Here is an 18,971-nt window from a genome sequence, read left to right as displayed (position 1 = left end):
TCCTCTGGAAAAACGTTATATATATATATATATATATATATATATATATATATATATATATATATATATATGTATATATATATATATATTATTCTAAGGGAAAAAGATCAAAGAAACTCTCCAACTGTTTTTTCAGAGGAGTATACATTTGTTTCTGATGACGAGCACTGTTAAAGTAAATACTGAAAATTTACGCATAAAATTATAACTTCGTATAGCCGCCAATAGCGTAATGGTTAGAAGCCTTGACTGCCATATAAACGGTCGGGTTTCAATCCTGGCTTGAGGTAGTTGCCTGTCTAGCCGCACTGATGAGCTGTGAAACAGCGAAACAGTACTGTATGTGGATGACTATAGTGCTCGTCACCTTGAGTTGAGCATATTGAGAAGTGAAAAACGAATTACCATTAGCATATAAGCGACGCTCTTTGTGTAAACAAATCGAGCGGAGGTATTTCGGACGATATCAAAACATCGTTAAACTCACTACTCGTTCAAGCAGCCGCCAATAGCGTAATGGTTAGAAGCCTTGACTGCCGTATAAACGGTCGGGTTTCAATCCTGGCTTGAGGTAGTTGCCTGTCTAGCCACACTGATGAGCTGTGAAACAGCGAAACAGTACTGTATGTGGATGACTATATATATATATATATATATATATTATTTAATCACATAAATTAATATACAAAGTTATAATTTTATGCATAAATTTTCAGTATTTACTTAAACAGTGCTCGATACATAGGTGGAGCTAGATAGTAAGTTATGAAAATATATATGGCGATTAAGCTACACAGAATATTCCGCGTTTCATTCTCGCGAGAATTCGCCAGGCTTATGCCTGACGAATTTTCACGAGAATTGACAAATCACGATTCTGACGAATTACTATATATATATATATATATTCTTAATATTATTTCATGTACCTACATAAACTTTTACAAGAGGATATAATATTTTATGTATCAATCTTTAATATTAACTGCAAAAGTGCTTAATTCATGAGTAGAGCCAGGTAGTAAGATGAAAGTACATACTTTCCGCATTTCATCCTCAAGAGGATTCGTCAAGATATTGCATGAAATTGATGTTACCAAGTGTTTTTATATACTCACGTGGTGTTAAGTTTGCTAGTTAGCCAACCAGATTCTTCGTTATTCCCTCAGTCATATATGTTTTCATAATTTACTGTATGTAAGACTTGAAAAGCAACAACCCAAAAGTATTTACATTATTTCAAGTTAAAAAAAAAAAAGCGAATCAAAAATGAAAAGAATTTCATACAATGCTGGATAAGTACAGTTATTTTTTTATTTTTTCATTGTTTGTTTGATTTGTAGATCAAAATTGAAGAGTCCTTACAACCTTCAAACTCTTGATTCTGAAGATGTGGTGAAAAAGTTGTTTTATTCGCAAAATGAAATGAATTTTTTGGTGAGTATATGATTGAAAGAAGTTATGTTTCAATGTGAAAAAATGTTGGTTTAAAATGTTTGAATTTGAAAAAAAAATGATGCTTTAAACTCTTTTAATTTGAAAAATTGTTTTTTTTTAAATGTTTGCATTTGTAAAAATGTTGCTATAACATGTTTGCATTTGAAAAAATGTTGCTTTAAAATGTTTGATTTGAAAAAATGCTGTTTTAAACTGTTTAAATCTGAAAATGTTTTAAAATGTATAAATTTGAAAAATGTTGCTTTAAAATGTTTACCTTTTAAAATGTTTGAATGTGAAAACAAAATGTTGTTTTAGAATGTTTGAATTTGTAAAATGTTGCTTCAAAATGTTTTAATTTGAAAAATGTTCCTTTAACATGTTTGAATTTGAAATGATGTTGTTTTAAAATGTTTAAGTATAATGTGAATTTTTTTATCTGATACTGTTTGCTACCGATTTCGAGTCGGCTATTCCTCTATATTACCAAAAAGAATTTAAAAGAATCTTCTTCGTAAAATATAATCTAATTACGAAATTAAATCTACCTTAGTGTATTTCTGTTACATGGAAACAAGTCAGCCATTTTAATACGTTGTTAATGGTTACAAAAAAATGAATTATTTCGTGATCTTTGGAAATTTGAAAGAACTGAAACTGTTGAAATGTAAGTTATTTCTCGTTTTAAAATTCTTAGCAAATCCTCATGTATTAAAAGATAGAAAGCAATTTATATCAAGTCTTTAAAAGTGAGAATGTGTGTACATGTGAGGACAATTCTCAACCTATATACTCAACGAATTTTTGATCTAAAGACTTGAAATTTAGCATATAGGGTATTCAGACATGTGGAAAACTTTTTAATCGGTTTTTATCTGGACAAAAAGGGCTGCTAAGGAGTCAAAATTGAAAAATTGGTACGTGAGGATCGTCGGATTTTATCTGTTTTTCAACTGCTTCACAACTGCGCATGTGTGAATCATTCACATGATAGATTCTTTATGTTCAGAATAAGTAGGTTTAAAAACACATTTTAAAGATCGTGTCAAGCTGGCCCAATGGTTATCGTACATTACTCAATGTCATTACGTTTTGTTTCAATCTCAGCTCGAGTATTTTTTTTATTTTTACTTACAAGAAGTGAACTGTTTAGAAAAAACATAATACTTGCATGCACATGTCTCAGTTTCTGTATGAATTAAAATATAATATTATGCGTATTTTACGACGCCGAGCAGCTTTCTAGTAATCTTATAAAATTAAATATTCTATTAATTCTCATTAAAACAAAATTACCTTAAGAAGAATTTGTGATAGTTTTATAACAATTTAATTCAATTAATAATTTAATGACTAAAAGATACCTTAATAATTAAATTTAACTTTCAAAAATCTATTAATAAAATAATAATGAGCTAGCTCCTAGATCAAGTGGTTTCAAGCCTTGTCTGGAACGATTTCCATTCTTAAAAAATCGTAAAAAACAAAGATCAAAGTTAACAAAAGCGAAATAGAAATAAAAGCAAACAGGCACCCGGATAATAGCAGGTGGATGTAATAATTTTCTAATAATTACCCCATCTAGCATTTAGATTAAATGCTTTTCCATGTAAATAGCCGAATTTGTTTGTTCATCGCAAATACAGTAAACAAATAAATAAAATCTATTAAAACCCATACATTTCAACTACTGGGGCTTGGCTTTGACGCAGACTATCGCTTCAATCACTGGGGTTGTGGTTTCTAATTTTGTTAATTTCAGCCAGTCTGATGAATCATGAGATGAAGAAACACATTTATCAAATTAAAAGACTGCCGATGCAAGTTTAAGGTTTTTGCAGCTAGAACGATATGTGATTGTTTCAACCATTTTGAATAATTATTCATCATTTCTTTCATGCAGACAGTGTCAAATGCACAACTTGAAACGCTTCTTATCAAGTCTGAGAAATCCTGTCCTGATGGATCTGGATTAGTCCATGATTTTTGTGGTGAGTAAATGGATCTTATCATAAAAGTTAAAATTTGTCATGTGAAAACAAGAAAAAAAAATGTTTGACTTTAAATAATATAACATTGCATAACTCATTTTACTTGAGAAATTGTCCGTCTCTCGCAGATATGGGCTAATAGTAGGTGTAATATTATTCAGATTGGTGACCATTGTAAAAAAAAAAAAAGGCGCTATATAGGGTGGCAGAGTAGAAGTAATTCCACTATCAGGAGAAGTAAGATGCCTTTTCCTTCCGCTAGCCAGTGGGAGACCCTTGAACAAGATCGAGTACCCACTAAGTCACAGCAGGCAAGGTAACTGTTGAGCAGCTTGAATGTTTCTCTCAGAATAAGTCAACTCTTCGTTGTTTCAGGCAAATGATACTGATTGAGGCACAATGGCTAAGACTGCTCATTCTTTTATGAGAACTGAACCTTATAACAAGTAATTGATACACTAATAAGGGAAAACCATATTTGCTGTTTTAGGAATCTTCGAAGAAACAAGGCGTTTATTTATCTGTGCCTAAATCAAAACATAGATTCCATGAACAAAGCGTCTTTCTTAGAAGTGCACACCTGTGGAACTCTCTTCCGTTTGTCTGTTTCCCACCTGACTACAACTTGGATGTCTTCAAGTCCAACATAAACAAATTCCTGATAAACGTCCCCCTTAAGTAAGACACTTCATCAAAACTCCATTACTAACGATTACTATGATATTATCCCATTGATTACTGTACACGCAATAACCCTTATCCCGGAGTGGCTTCCGGGCCTTGATAAGTGGTGACTACCATGTAAAAAAATAAAGAAAAGAAAAAAAAGCCGTATATCAGCACTTGCAGAGACCTAAGACTAGACAGCAAAACGAAAGCCTTAAAAAGATATTGAATAAAATCATCAGGTAAGATTATAAAGTAGCAAATGGACACAGTCAATCTTGACAATAGGGATCAGTGGAAACTTGGCATGAGGACAGCCAGACAGCGTCAAACCTCTTATCAAAAAGAACATAGAGGATAAAGGTGGCTACAGGGTTGATCTTAGTTTAAAAAAATTTTTTTTTTTATTACATTTTCACCCCAAACAAAGCATATTGCCACTTTGTTGTAGGGGGCTACTATCAGGGTCATAGGCATCAGAGGTACTGTGTAGGGAGTTGGGCAGCAAGATGTCGGTTAATGTTGCACTTGAACTTCTGCATGTCAGTATAGTTAAGGAAGCAGGGACCCGACAGGGAATTCCAAAGTCTAGCTATCCTGGGGAAGAAACTACTGGAGTAGAAGGCTCTCTTACATCTAGAGATCTCTACTGTGAAGGGGTGGGATTTAGCTGCTTGTCGGGTTTGTCGGGAGTATTTACGTCGAGGGGGCACAAGTGCTTGCAGTTCGTAAGAGCATTCACCATTAAAGTACTTGTAGAAAAGGCAGAGGGATGCAACATTTCGTCAATGGACAGGGGCTGAAGTTTAGATGACAGTTCAGGACCTATCAGATTGGCGACTCTCTTTTGAACCTTGTCTAGGAGCGAGAGACTAGTGGCAGATGCACCAGCCCAAATATGACAGCAATACTCCATACATGGGCGAATGGTGGCCCTATAAAGATATAGGATACTTTCGGGCATTAGTATCTTTCTAGCACAGTAGAGAGAACCTACCTTCTTCGCAGCGGTCCTGGCGATACTCTCAATGTAATTGTATCAACTCATGTTTCCTGAGAGCGTTAGGCCGAGGAGTTTAAAGGATGTACTTTCAGATAAAGAGCCATTGGCCATCGCTATTGGTGGTAAAGAAGGTGTCTTGTAATTATTGAAGGAAATGAGTTTAGTCTTGGCAACATTGAATGTGACCATCAATTTATGTCCCTATTCCACTACAGATCGGAGGTCATCCTCTAGTACTTCTGCCATTTCTTTAGATATGTGTTCATTTGTTTTTCTGTCGTGCCTGTTATAGAGTGTGATGTCATCAGCATATATATCCATTTCACAGGCAATTTTGTCAGGTATGTCATTTATGAATATTAGGAATAACAGAGGTCCCAGAATAAAACTCTGAGGCACTCCCGCATTTATATTGTATTGTTTAGATGTACGACCATCGAGGACAACCTGGATTTTTCTCTTATCTAAGAAGGATTTAATTATGTCATGTATTCTTCCAGTGATAACATATGATCTAATTTTCCTGAGAAGACCTTCATGCCATACCCTGTCAAAAGCCTTAGATATATCTAGAGCTACCATTCTACCCTCCCCCGTTTTGTCCAGTGACTGGTATATACATTCTGAGATTACAGTTAGGATGTCTGCTGTTGAACGGGCTTGTCTAAATCCATATTGTTGGTCAGTCAGAAGTTTAGCATTTGTAAGGTGATGGACTAGAGCTTGGTTAATTATTGCGGGGCCTTATGCAAAATGAATTGCGTGGGTGCCTTGTATGAGGAGAGATTTGGATAACTGAAAATTAAGATTTGGAAAAAAAAATGAATCAACATGGGGCCACATAGGTTGCAGTAGCCTGAAGCCAACTCTACCTGGATAGTGAGCGAGCGTGTGAGTGATAAACATTTATTAACACATTAAATACATCTCACATGGCGCAGTGGTTAGAGTACATGGAAAAATCAGTTGTAAAAGCGACCTTCTCCTGAAGGTTGAAGATTCAATTTTCAGTGTGGGTGACCAAAAATACATTTGCAAATTACTCAGGACCTCTATCCAGTCGTGGCTGATGGAATGAGAACATGCTACCCCCTTTAATTAAAGAAAAGGTTTCATTCGAAATTCCGTCCAAATTCCCGAGTTCAACAGACACATTCTTGAGTTTGACAAGATACACCTGACGAAGGTCGGAGGTTACATCGACTGAAACGTTGTGAAAATGATACTCAAGATGAGAACAGTAGTCCGAAGAATCCAAATAATATGAATAACCAATCCACATCTCAAAAACTCAGAAACGTCTTATTTTTTATTCCGCCCAAATGGATTAGATAAGATTTCAAATTGCATTGTCATCATGACTGAACTTATGCATTCATGATCTGAAAGTTTCATCTCTCTATTGCAAATATTGATGGTGTGAGACTTTTAGCAAACAGCTCCTGTCATGGACATGCATCAGAAGCATAGATGCGTCCTTGGAATCCTCCATGCAGAAAATAACTTAAACGATCAACATTGATCAGCACCTGTTGAATGTATATGAAGTAATTAATTTCAGCACAGTAAGGAGATGGGTTTGTTGATTTCAAAGTGGCAACAAAGGTATGAGTGACAAAGTGCACTACAGCCGTTTACGATCAAGGCACCAAAAGAGGCTGGTGCATTGAGAATAGTGGTGACTACGAAGAAAAATGCATTTTAGAACACAATAGGTCGCTCGTTTTAATGGTACTGCTCCGGTCTTCGTAGCTCTTCAACATTTTAGTTTTAGTTTTTGAGTTGAAAAATAGGACGCCTTACATTTGGAACGACCATCATATATTATTGTCATACGCTCTATCTGAATCTACCAAATTGTTCGTTTGTGTGTGTGTGTATATATACATATATATATATATATATATATATATATATATATATATATATATATATATATTGTAAAGTATGAAAATATATTATATTTATGGCAGTTAAGCTAGATAGAGGGCTTCTCAATTGATCCCCTCGGGCATGATGAAACTAAGACGACTCTGTGTAGCTTAACTGCCGAAAATGATGTTATGCCCATATAAACAGAAAATACACCGGAAATATGATTATCTAAGGTTAGTACAGTTAATAAAATAATTATACTCTAAGAGTTATAGATCATTTGTAGCGATGATTCTGGATTATGTTGGCAGTACATAGCATATAATGCTAAACTGTAAAAAGAAATTGTGAATGAGTAGGAGTATCTCTAGGTTAATGTGACCTTTTGTTTGTTTTCATGTATATTCTTAGCACTGATGAATGCCCTACTGATATAAAAATAGGAAAAACATATATGCTTAAATTTATATATGAAAATAGCAGTAAAGGGGCCAAAACAATTGTATTCTTGTATAGTAAATAAATTGAAGCTTTTGGGGGTAAGTATAAAAATGAGTGTTTCTTCCTAGTGAAGAAGTACAATATCAAAGCATATATATATATATATATATATATATATATATATATAATCTATATGTGTGTGTGTTATATGCAATTTGACTACATGGGTTAGTAATAACTAGGACTAGGACAACAGCAAATTCTTTTCATTGCTTTGACTCTTGAGTGTGTATTCGTTGATATCTTATATGCTTTTATATAGAGCGATGTGGTTCTCGATTGATTAACTGTGTTTAACTGTGTCGGATATATACCCGAGATTCAAAACAATGAAAGGATTATGCTGTTGCATAGCCCTAGTAATAACAGAATAATGTTAATAAGTGAATCCTGTTTGTGAGGCATGAAACTTTTGAAAAATTAGTTTTTTGATGCATTGATGAGCTTGCCAAGTTGTGCAAAATTATAAATAGAAATATACAAATTAAATTCAGTAAAACCCAAATATACTAAAATAATGTCTGCGTAAGTTTATTTTTTGCTATATTTCAGAAGTTTATTCTTTCTTGATCAGGCAATGTGTTCTATAAACGATATTACATTCTTAGAGAAAGCATATTTTTTTTTTTAAATAATTATTTGCCAATAAATTTCAAATGCAGAAATATATACATAAAAAATATTCGGATTCTATATTTCGAAATTGTATTACTTTGAAAATCTCTATGTCTTCATACTTAAATAATTCTGCATTTTTTTTACATTTTAGTTGTGTGTGGTTTGGGTATGTATTCCGACTCCATAAAAAAAACGTGTGAATTTTGTCCGTTTGGTCAATACCAGGAAAATACAGGCCAGTTAGGCTGCAATGACTGCCCATTTAATACTACAACTCTCTATAAAGGTTCAGCTGATGCAAACGATTGTGTTGGTGAGTATTTTTCACATTTTTCTATTACTTTTTGAAGTGGTCATATGTATATACAACATCAGTTTTATTAGCTCTTTTTTTACATCTGTTTATTTATGTAAATACTTGTGTGTGTGTGTGTGTGTGTGTGTGTGTGTGTGTGTGTGTGTGTGTGTGTGTGTTGAGATAGATTTAGGTTGAGTTTCAAACCATATTTGTATCCATTTTTATATTCATTATTTTTATATAAAACTCCTTTAATGTCACAATCGGATTCTTTGATTCAGCTAGAGTTCAAAACATAGGCTTAGATATTTTGCACATATATACAAATATATTTGAAAATAATATCTGTTTACATAAAGTTAATGCTTAGTTAATATATGTGTGTATTTGTGTGTGTGTGTGTGTGAATTGAGCTCAAATATATATTTGTATCCGTTTTTATATACATATCTATATATCTATAAAAGTGAACGTGTCTGTTTGTCTGTGTGTACATTTTCCTTTGCAATAACTCTGTTAATTTTCAGTCTACAGATTCGAAATTTGATATATAGGGTACTGAGATTTGGGAAAATTGATGCGATCGGTTTTCGGCCAGAAATTTCGCTGTTAAGGGGTCAAAGTTCAACGATTTGACCTTTGAGAACTCCACCAAACTCCTCCGACAATTTGGGGTCTAAACACTTGAAATTTTAGATATAGGTTCCTTAGACATGGATCTAACTTAATAACTTGATTTGAGCCCAAAACAATAAATGTTAAGGGGTCATAATAGGGGTCCAATTTAAAAAAATTGACTTTTTTTTGTGATTTTTTAAATTTTTTGCTCAGCATACACCTCCAAACACCCGGGCAACGCCAGGCACCCATGCTAGTATATATATATATATATATATATATATATATATATATATATAACTCCTTTGAAGTCACAATCGGGTTCTTATATTAAGATTGGTTTCAAAACACATGTTTATATATTTTGTACCCATTGAAAATGGTAATATCGGTTTATACAAAGATAATGGCTTAGCTATAATAAGGGACTTAGAAGAAGTAACATGTAAAAATTTCAAATGCATTATATGTAAGGAAATGAAAATATAGGCATGAAAATCGACATATTGGCAAATATAAAATCATGCACAGATAATGCACACCTAAGATATATATATATATATATATATATATATATATATATATATATATATATATATATATTGGGACAATTAATCGGAAGCAGAATCGGGAATTGAAGAAATCAAACTTTTGGGGGGTATCGGAATCGGTATCGGAATCAGTATTGGAGAAATTTGGGCCTATATTCCGATACCAAAAACGATCCCTTTAATTATCTTTTTTATTTGATTTTGTTTTTAAAAAAATCTTCCATTGCTGATAGTAATAATACAATAATAATATTATTGATTTAAACTTCCAGTAAAACTAAAATCTATAGATCACATTTTTACATTTAAATATATGCTTATATACATTTTTACATTTACATATATGCATATATACATTTTTACATTTACATATATGCATATATACATTTTTACATTTACATATATGCATATATACATTTGTACATTTAAATATATGCATATATACATTTTTACATTTAAATATATGCATATATACATTTTTACATTTAAATATATGCATATATACATTTTTACATTTACATATATGTATATATACATTTTTACATTTACATATATGCATATATACATTTTTACCTTTGAGAAAATATATGCACCCTTAATGGGTTTTTTACGGTAATTGGGACATAATAATGATTTTATAGTTAAATATTTAGAGATTTATAAAGAATCGGAATTGCACTGTAGAGAACCTTCTGTTGATTTCATAAAATTATTTTTATATAATGGCTTGCATTACAGTGTAAACTACAAAAGTCAATTATCATTGTTCAATTGTGCTTCAAACAGAAACATCCATTTCGAAAACGCCCCAGTCTCATCAAAGAACCTAATGTTGATTTTATACGCCAGGCCTTTCTGCGTGAGTGATGATAAAACTTTTAAAATGCACTTGTGAGATTAGGTGGTGTAAGGATGTCAACTTTGGTCAAAATCAGAGTGTTTCTTTTTAAATCGGATTCTATTTTTGTTTATTTGCCTCCTCACGAAGCAGAGAGACGCAAAAAGGGGCACTATGGTTAATAACAAAAATAAAAAATGTATCAGTTATGAAGGATTTCTCTTCTATTCACTGAGACTAAAAAATGAAGTGTAGTATCAGAACAGATACTACACTTTGATCTTGGCCCGAAGGCCAAGAAAGAAAAAAGGCAACCTTTCTTTTTTTGACGAAATTAATTATTAATGATTCCAAAAATAATCTTCGATATAAATTACAACAAAGTTATTTCTTGTGTTCTGAAATGGTAAATCGTGAAAGTGAAGTCAGAATGAAAATTCCTTTGTGGCTACTCAGATTGTTCATCTACAAAATTTTGCCCAAAACGCTTTTCGGTGCTTTCCCGGAAATTTTCATAAAAATGAGTTTTTTTTTTTTTTTTTTAATGGCTTAGCTATAATAAGGGACTCAGAAAAGGTAACATGTAAAAATTTCAAATGCATTATATGTAAGGAAATGAAAATATAGGCATGAAAATCGACATATTGGCAAATATAAAATCATGCACAGATAATGCACACCTAAGATATATATATATATATATATATATATATATATATATATATATATATATATATATATATATATATATATATTGGGACAATTAATCGGAAGCAGAATCGGGAATTGAAGAAATCAAACTTTTGGGGGGTATCGAAATCGGTATCGAAATCGGTATTGGAGAAAATTGGGCCTATATTCCGATACCAAAAACGATCCCTTTGATTATCTTTTGTATTTGATTTTGTTTTTAAAAAATCTTCCATTGCTGATAGTAATAATACAATAATAATATTATTGATCTAAACTTCCAGTAAAACTAAAATCTATAGATCACATTTTTACATTTAAATATATGCATATATACATTTTTACATTTGAGAAAATATATGCATATATACATTTTTACCTTTGAGATAATATATGCACTCTTAATGGGTTTTTTATGGTAATTGGGACATAATAATGATTTTATAGTTAAATATTAAGAGTTTTATAAAGAATCGGAATTGCACTGTAGAGAGCATTCTGTTGATTTCATAAAATTATTTTTTTATAATGGCTTGCATTACAAGTGTAAACTACAAAAGTCAATTATCATTGTTCAATTGTGCTTCAAACAGAAACATCCATTTCGAAAACGCCCCAGTCTCATCAAAGAACCTAATGTTGATTTTATACGCTGGGCTCTTCTGCGTGAGTGATGATAAAACTTTTAAAATGCACTTGTGAGATTAGGCGGTGTAAGGATGTCAACTTTGGTCAAAATCGAAGTGTTTCTTTTTTAATCGGATTCTATTTTTGTTTATTTGCCTCCTCACGAGGCAGAGAGACGCAAAAAGGGGCACTATGGTTAATAACAAAAACAAAAAATGTATCAGTTATGAAGGATTTCTCTTCTATTAACTGAGACTAAGAAATGAAGTGTAGTATCAGAACAGATACTACACTTTGATCTTGGCCCGAAGGCCAAGAAAGAAAAAAGGCAACCTTTCTTTTTTTGACGAAATTAATTATTAATGATTCCAAAAATAATCTTCAATATAAATTACAACAAAGTTATTTCTTGTTCTGAAATGGTAAATCGTGAAAGTGAAGTCAGAATGAAAATTCCTTTGTGGCTACTCAGATTGTTCGTCTACAAAATTTTGCCCAAAACGCTTTTCGGTGCTTTCCCGGAAATTTTCATAAAAATGAGTTTTTTTTTTTTCTTTTTTTTTTTCTTTTTTTTTTTTACATTGGGAATTCTTAAAGAATGTAAATTTTCTCATTACGTAAATTCTCTGTAATTGATTGTGAATTCACATGTGTCTGTACCATTTTAAAACTCTTTTTCACTTTGAGAGACCCGGTTCTCTCTTTAGGACTACAATACCTTCCAAGCGATTAATAATTATTTTAATCAACATGCATAAGATTTTTAAAAATTTGTCCATTTTTTTAAAATTCTATTTACTTTTTCTTTTCTAGCCTTATGCCCTGTTGGACATTTCTATGATAAGATGACTGCAAAATGTAATGAATGTCCAAAAGGATTCTACCAAGATACGAACGGAAAAGCTTACTGTATACCGTGTCCACTTGGTTCGTCAACTTTCAGCAGTGGATCAGTTTCAGAAAGCCAATGTATAGGTAAATTCAGATTTGTTCGTTTCTTTTTTTAATCTTCTTCACCTAAAAAAAAAGTGTATTATCATTTGAACATAAGGGGTTACTATTTAATATTGTGTCTAATGGAGGACTGTGGGGGGTTGAGCAGAGAGATATCTGTTCACATTACATTTAAACTTCAGCAGATTAGTATAATCAAGGAAGCAGAAACGAGGAAGAGAATTCCAAAGCTTAGCAGTCCGTGGGAAGAAACTGTTAGTATAGAAGGCTTTCCGGCATCTAGGGACCTCAATAGTGAAAGGGTGGGATTTTTCTGCTTGTCGGGTTAGTCAGGCGTATGATAAATGTAAAAAATAGAAAAAAGTTAATTGAAAAAAGGCTTTGAATTTGATGGTGTAAAAAGTTCGTGGTGAGGAATGGGGAACAGCTAAGAAACATCTAAAAAAGAAAAGATTTAATCAAATATAATGCCTATTGGGGTGTGTTAGTATGGTCCCTCCCGACTCTGATCTAAGTATTAGATCGCCTACTGTTTTCTGGGAACCAAAAACAAGCAGGTCGGTCGAGATTGAAGTGATTTTCTAGAGGATGAGGAGAAAAAAATATTAGGGAGAGAAAATGGAGGTGGAAGGTGAGTAAAGACCGGAGACAAAAGAAAGGGATGCATGGGTTGGCAATCTTGCAATTTCTCTTGTACCAAAAACAAAATCAGGAATGGGATCTCTTTTGTACCAGCAACCAAGAGTCTTTTTAAGAACTATACTATTCTACAGGATGGGTTCCAAAGTACCCAGGACTGCGTGTGCCATGTCATAGAGGGAACATGAATTCAAACCTGGCTCTTCGGTGGATGTATAAACTAGTGTTATGCACACACCTCTTATTGAAATCCACTCGAGTCAACCTCCTCCAATTGCATCTAATTTTCACTTTAAGCAGATGTGTAAGAAAAAAAAATGTAAGGAAAAATTAAAGATGGCGCCCGACTCTCTCTTTAACACGGTAAGATATCCTCAACACGGCACAAGAAGCAACAGCCACACGATTCCCCAGCCAACTCAATCGTCACTCCCCCACGTCTTTCCCCTCACCCGCTTTTATCGTCGTTCTAGGCCGGCTAAATTTGCATATTCCGAGAATTCGTGTGACTTTGCGAGACATCATACTTTACAAAAGACGGCGGTCGCCATCTTGGTCCCTCTTTTCTATTTTTGGTCGGTAACGCTGAGCTGGTCTCGAGGTAAGTCTTTTTCCCCTCATCCGTCTCTCCCACGTACCCACACAACACGCAAACACGCGGGCGCTTATCTCCTGGATGCACGTTACACTCCCCCCTGATCTGATGATCACATAGAGAGCACTGGGGGGGTGGCCTTTTAGTGCGTGTGCTTCTGCGAAGAGGTACATTCACTGTTTCAGATTCGGGCTCTGGATCTGGTTCCGCCTCATCAGATGAAGTATCGCTATCAGTCTCTGGAAGGGGCTCACTGAATCCGTGCATCGGCAGCTCATCGCTAGACGCTTCACTGCTTTCTTCTGTAGTTGTATGACGCACCTCGGTAGCTGGGCGAAGATCTCGCACATGTCGTGGGGTTCCATCGACCAAAACAGACTGCTGGCTAATCACTCCAGATATGTGTCCTCGCTTAAACTTGTCGGTGCACCGATTTCCTGGAGGCCGCACCCACACTGGATCTCCCACTTCATATCTGTTATATGTTCCCTTGTCGGTTGGCTGCGTAGTGTTGATTCCCTTCACTCCGACTTGGTACGTGTAAATAGCATTCGCAGGTGCGGTTGAAGGGGACGTCCCGTCCTTTGGCGTAATGTTGTACCAATATGTTGCTTCCGCAATAGTACATCGCTTCCTGGCAGCAATTCTCTTGATGCTGCGATGGCTTCTTTCAGCAATGCCATTTCCTGATGGCACATGCGCACATCGCAACCGTAGACGGACGCCCCACTCATCTAACAACTGCCGGACTTGCTGGCTACAAAACGCTGCATCATTGTCAGTCAGGAGCTCTTCCGGCGCACCTCGCTCAAAAAAAATGGATGATAGGTGGCGAACAACATTTGCTGAATCCTGTCTGGTCATCTGCCACCACACCGCAAATCTCGTAGGCCCGCAATCAATGAGAGTTAGAAAGGGCTTGCCACTGTAATGGGTAATATCCATGGCCAGCCGCTGCCACACACTCTCAACTTCCAAGCGACCCTTCTGCCATCGCTCTGGTGCAGGATCAATAGACTGGCAAGCCTCACAATTTCTGACGATCTGTCTGACATCCATCTTGGTCACTGCTGGGTATGCACGCCTCACAAAATAAAGGGTCCTCTTGATACCCGGATGTCCGCTCTGTGCATGAATTTTTTGTATTTGACATGGGTCGATTGCAACTGCACAAGATCGAGCAGTAATCTCCATTCCCATCTTCGCGGCTTCATACCATTTGTGAGGTACACGGGTCAGTTGGTCAGCACGATTACAATGTGATGGCACCAGAGTGACGCTCAGTGATAGCCCATACTCAGATACCAGGTTTTTTAGCGTGTCTAGCCTTCTCCGTATTAACATTTCGCTTGCTGCCTTGGTACGGATTCGTGTCCGTCCTGAAAGTGTGTCAGACACCCAGTGGTAGACACAGAGAGAATCTGTGTACAAGGTCAACTTCTTAGACTGCCACTGCAGGGCCAGATTTACCCCCTTTACAACAGCGTCCAGCTCTGCCAGGTTGATATGCTGAGAATCTGTTACGGACCGCAGCCAACACGCATCCTCGAACACGTTTCCTCCTTGCTCCAACGATACTCCCAACGCCAAAGAACTGGCATCAACCCACACACCTACGTTGTCTCCGTTAACACACCACCGCCCACAGGCAGGGTCCTTCTTGTTCACTCTCTCCAGTGTCTCTTTAATCATCAGAGTTAGTAGGACATCATCGGATATGTCATCCCAACCCATGGTTGTTAAATTTGCTCTGCGTTTAATCACACCAACAGCTGCGCGGAGCCAGCCAGAGACTGGTAAGTGACCAACAAGTTTTCCCCACCAAGAAAAAACGGTCCGCCTTGTAACGAGGTTGGGGATGCTTGGAATTTCACTGCCACGCCTCCATTGTAGGGTGCCATCCTCTTCATAAACATCCAATCCCAATACACGTGCTCCTTCCCTTAAACGTTCGGGATTCTTGCATTCCAGACCAAACTGAGCCAACTTTTCTTTGACACACGACGCAGACTGTACATCTTCATTGACGTATACGTCATCAATGTAAGCTGACGTTGAGTCCCTCATGGGATTTTCTTGGGACAATACTGTGTTGACAATAGTCTTCATGATCTGTGGTGCCACATTTAGGCCGAAGCCAAGGCGTGTAAGGCAGTACCTCTGCCCCTGGAACCAAACTGTCTGGAACGGCCACAACGTCTCATCAATTCGCACCTGTAAATAGGCTTTTCGTAAATCCAATATTGAGACATTAGTGCCTTTCTGACGCCATTCCCTCAACTTACTGGCGCATATGTCAGCATCGGCAGTGTAGGCTTCAATATGCTTGTTAAGCTCCCTATAGTCCAGCACGGGCCGTACTTTCGACTTGTTATGCTGGACTACTGCCATCAAGGGTATTAGACCCTTCGGAGGCTCAAGCTTGTCCTCAGGGTAGGGGATTAACCAGCCATCTTGGATCCACGCCTTTAGTTCCCTTTCGTATTCTGCTCGGGCCTCACTGGGTATAGGGTACTCTGCAACCCCATTCTTGAGTTTAGTCGGTGCCATTCCCTCGGTCCACTTCCAAGATGCAATCCAGGCCCTCTTGCGCGAGTCGTAGTCCACTGTAAAATCCGGCCGATCGATATGGAGCGCTGCACACACTGGGGCCTCTAAGAATTGCACCTTTCCATCCCGATGAATTGCGACTCCCCCCAGCGCCTTGATGGCATCGTATCCGAGCAACAGGTCAAACCCCAGGAGATTTCCTTGGGTCACGAGCACATTGATCTTAGTGGCTGCACCGGTGTCCGTGTAGATCTTGACAGTTCCAGCTCCACAGCATGTCTGGGTCTCGCCTCCTATCGTGGTGACTTTGATCTTCCTCTTAGTCCAACTTGGACACAGCCTGGTGCTCATTATAGTATGCGAACAGCCTGAGTCGAGAAGTGCTGAGCAGGGTATCCTGTTTACGTAGACGGTTATTACTGGTTGTGCCTTGTTCAAATTTTGCTCGGGGAGCAGGGCGGCGCTGACGTCCTCTCCCCTGATACGTTTCCCGCACAGTTTTGGGCTAGATGCCCCAAACCGCCACACTTAAAACAGCGCACACGCCCCCTGTTGGTGCAATTTCTTGCAAAATGTCCGCGTCGGCCGCAGCGAAAACATTTCCCATTGCTTGCAGGGTTCTGATTCGGAATCTCCCGAGCGCCAATCTGGCCTGTCTGTGTCGCCATCACGACTGGTTCCCCCAGGTCCTCCTCATCTTTGATGATGGCTCGAGCACGTTCCATCAAGTGTTCCATGGTCGTTGTTGAAACGCTGGTTGAGGCTCTCAGTAGCTGCTTCACCCGAGTGGGAAGGCCCGCCACAAACGCGTACGCGAGCGTCCGCTCCGACACCCCTCCACCGAACAGAACTGCGAGTTTCTTTAACTCAGCGAAGAAAACGTCCACGCTTTCCTCCGGTAGAAGTTTTCGGGAAGCAAATTTTTCATAGGCCGTACAAGGATCCATGGCAAATGCCTTGTACAGCGCAGCTTTAATTGCGGTGACATCTCCCTTTTCGGCAGCACTGAGTTGCTGATATACACTCAAGGCACCCCCAGCCAATCTCAGGGGAATTACAGTGTGTACCCTTTTCACCTCACAAAGGTCGCACGTCAGCTCGACCCTTTCAACCCAGTCGACGATGGATGTGGACCCGTCAAACTCGGGTATGAGCTTTAAGTCAAATTTCGACTCGGTCATAGTCCTAGAGGCCAAATGGCCGAGATAGCTTGTAAGAAAAAAAAATGTAAGGAAAAATTAAAGATGGCGCCCGACTCTCTCTTTAACACGGTAAGATATCCTCAACACGGCACAAGAAGCAACAGCCACACGATTCCCCAGCCAACTCAATCGTCACTCCCCCACGTCTTTCCCCTCACCCGCTTTTATCATCGTTCTAGGCCGGCTAAATTTGCATATTCCGAGAATTCGTGTGACTTTGCGAGACATCATACTTTACAAAAGACGGCGGTCGCCATCTTGGTCCCTCTTTTCTATTTTTGGTCGGTAACGCTGAGCTGGTCTCGAGGTAAGTCTTTTTCCCCTCATCCGTCTCTCCCACGTACCCACACAACACGCAAACACGCGGGCGCTTATCTCCTGGATGCACGTTACAAGATGCTTATAGTAAACAATCAAATCACGATCTGGAACAGATGTACCCTCATAGACTTTTTTCTCGCTACTGCTAGAATAGCTAGAAAAAACATTCTTTTCTCCCCAGACAGCGGTGGATCAATGTTGTCTATAACATATGTAGTATCAAGGAAAAGCAAGCGCTTGGCATTGATGTGAACCATTACTTCTTTGACATACTCCATGAGTCCCCGAAGTCGGCAGCAATAGAAAAAGGCATGCTTGGCCATTTCAATTTCATAGTCATTTCAGCATGGCCACCAAAGAGCAATGCTTTTGTCTTTTTTGTGAAGTTTGGCAAAGAGGGATAGTCCCCGGCACAGCTCTAAATGCAACTTGGCATTCGGCAAAGAACTTTGATTCCCTCCTCAGCCTATGATGGCCTTCAACCAAGGAGTCAGGTTGTAGGTTGGGAAAAGCGCGTTCAACCGCAGAGACCCACGGAATGTTCTCCTCTAGCGAACGACCTAGAAAAACCAACTTCTCGACGTGTCTATGACATTTAAAATTGGGCAGTCCTAGGCTCCCCCGCTTAAACTTGGAGTACAAACCTCCCTGCAAACATAGTGCATTCTCTTCTCCCAAAGAAGCAAGGAGAGGAGCTCTGTAAAAACCTGAAGGCATTTTGCAAGCAGGAGCAGTATAGACAATCGGTAAAGAATGAGTAGGAAGATGTAAGTGGTGCACACCTCCACTTAACTCTTCAAGGACAATCTCCTTCGAATCCAAGTCTCCACCAATGATTCGACCTTTGTTTGTACTTCTGAGCAGTTCTTATTCAGCTATAAACTCAGTCCAAACAAGACACTGAGAACACAGACCAGGCCATTGGTCCAGTTGAATATGCCCGGAAGTGCGAATTCACTGCTCCAGGCTCCCAACTGCAGGCTGACAGATTTACTGC

General features: G+C 37.4%; 1 protein-coding gene and 2 pseudogenes across 1 annotated transcript in view; 1 reads left to right on the top strand and 2 right to left on the bottom strand.

Annotated features, from left to right (window-relative positions):
- The window catches only part of LOC145296307 (uncharacterized), a 153,724-nt gene that overhangs the window by 54,817 nt on the left and 79,936 nt on the right, over positions 1-18,971 (top strand). Inside the window, exons 17-20 of the mRNA XM_080142507.1 lie at positions 1,344-1,437; positions 3,341-3,428; positions 8,243-8,404; positions 12,527-12,688. Of these exons, the coding sequence (XP_079998633.1) occupies positions 1,344-1,437; positions 3,341-3,428; positions 8,243-8,404; positions 12,527-12,688 (506 nt within the window). The remainder of the gene's footprint in view (positions 1-1,343; positions 1,438-3,340; positions 3,429-8,242; positions 8,405-12,526; positions 12,689-18,971) is intronic.
- LOC145296467 (U2 spliceosomal RNA) lies at positions 10,525-10,702 on the bottom strand (annotated as a pseudogene).
- LOC145296481 (U2 spliceosomal RNA) lies at positions 11,860-12,037 on the bottom strand (annotated as a pseudogene).

This window comes from Euprymna scolopes, chromosome 16 (assembly GCF_053919585.1).
Source record: "Euprymna scolopes isolate OS-2025 chromosome 16, ASM5391958v1, whole genome shotgun sequence".
Classification (NCBI taxonomy): domain Eukaryota; kingdom Metazoa; phylum Mollusca; class Cephalopoda; order Sepiida; family Sepiolidae; genus Euprymna; species Euprymna scolopes.
This window is presented reverse-complemented; position numbering and strand designations above follow the sequence as displayed.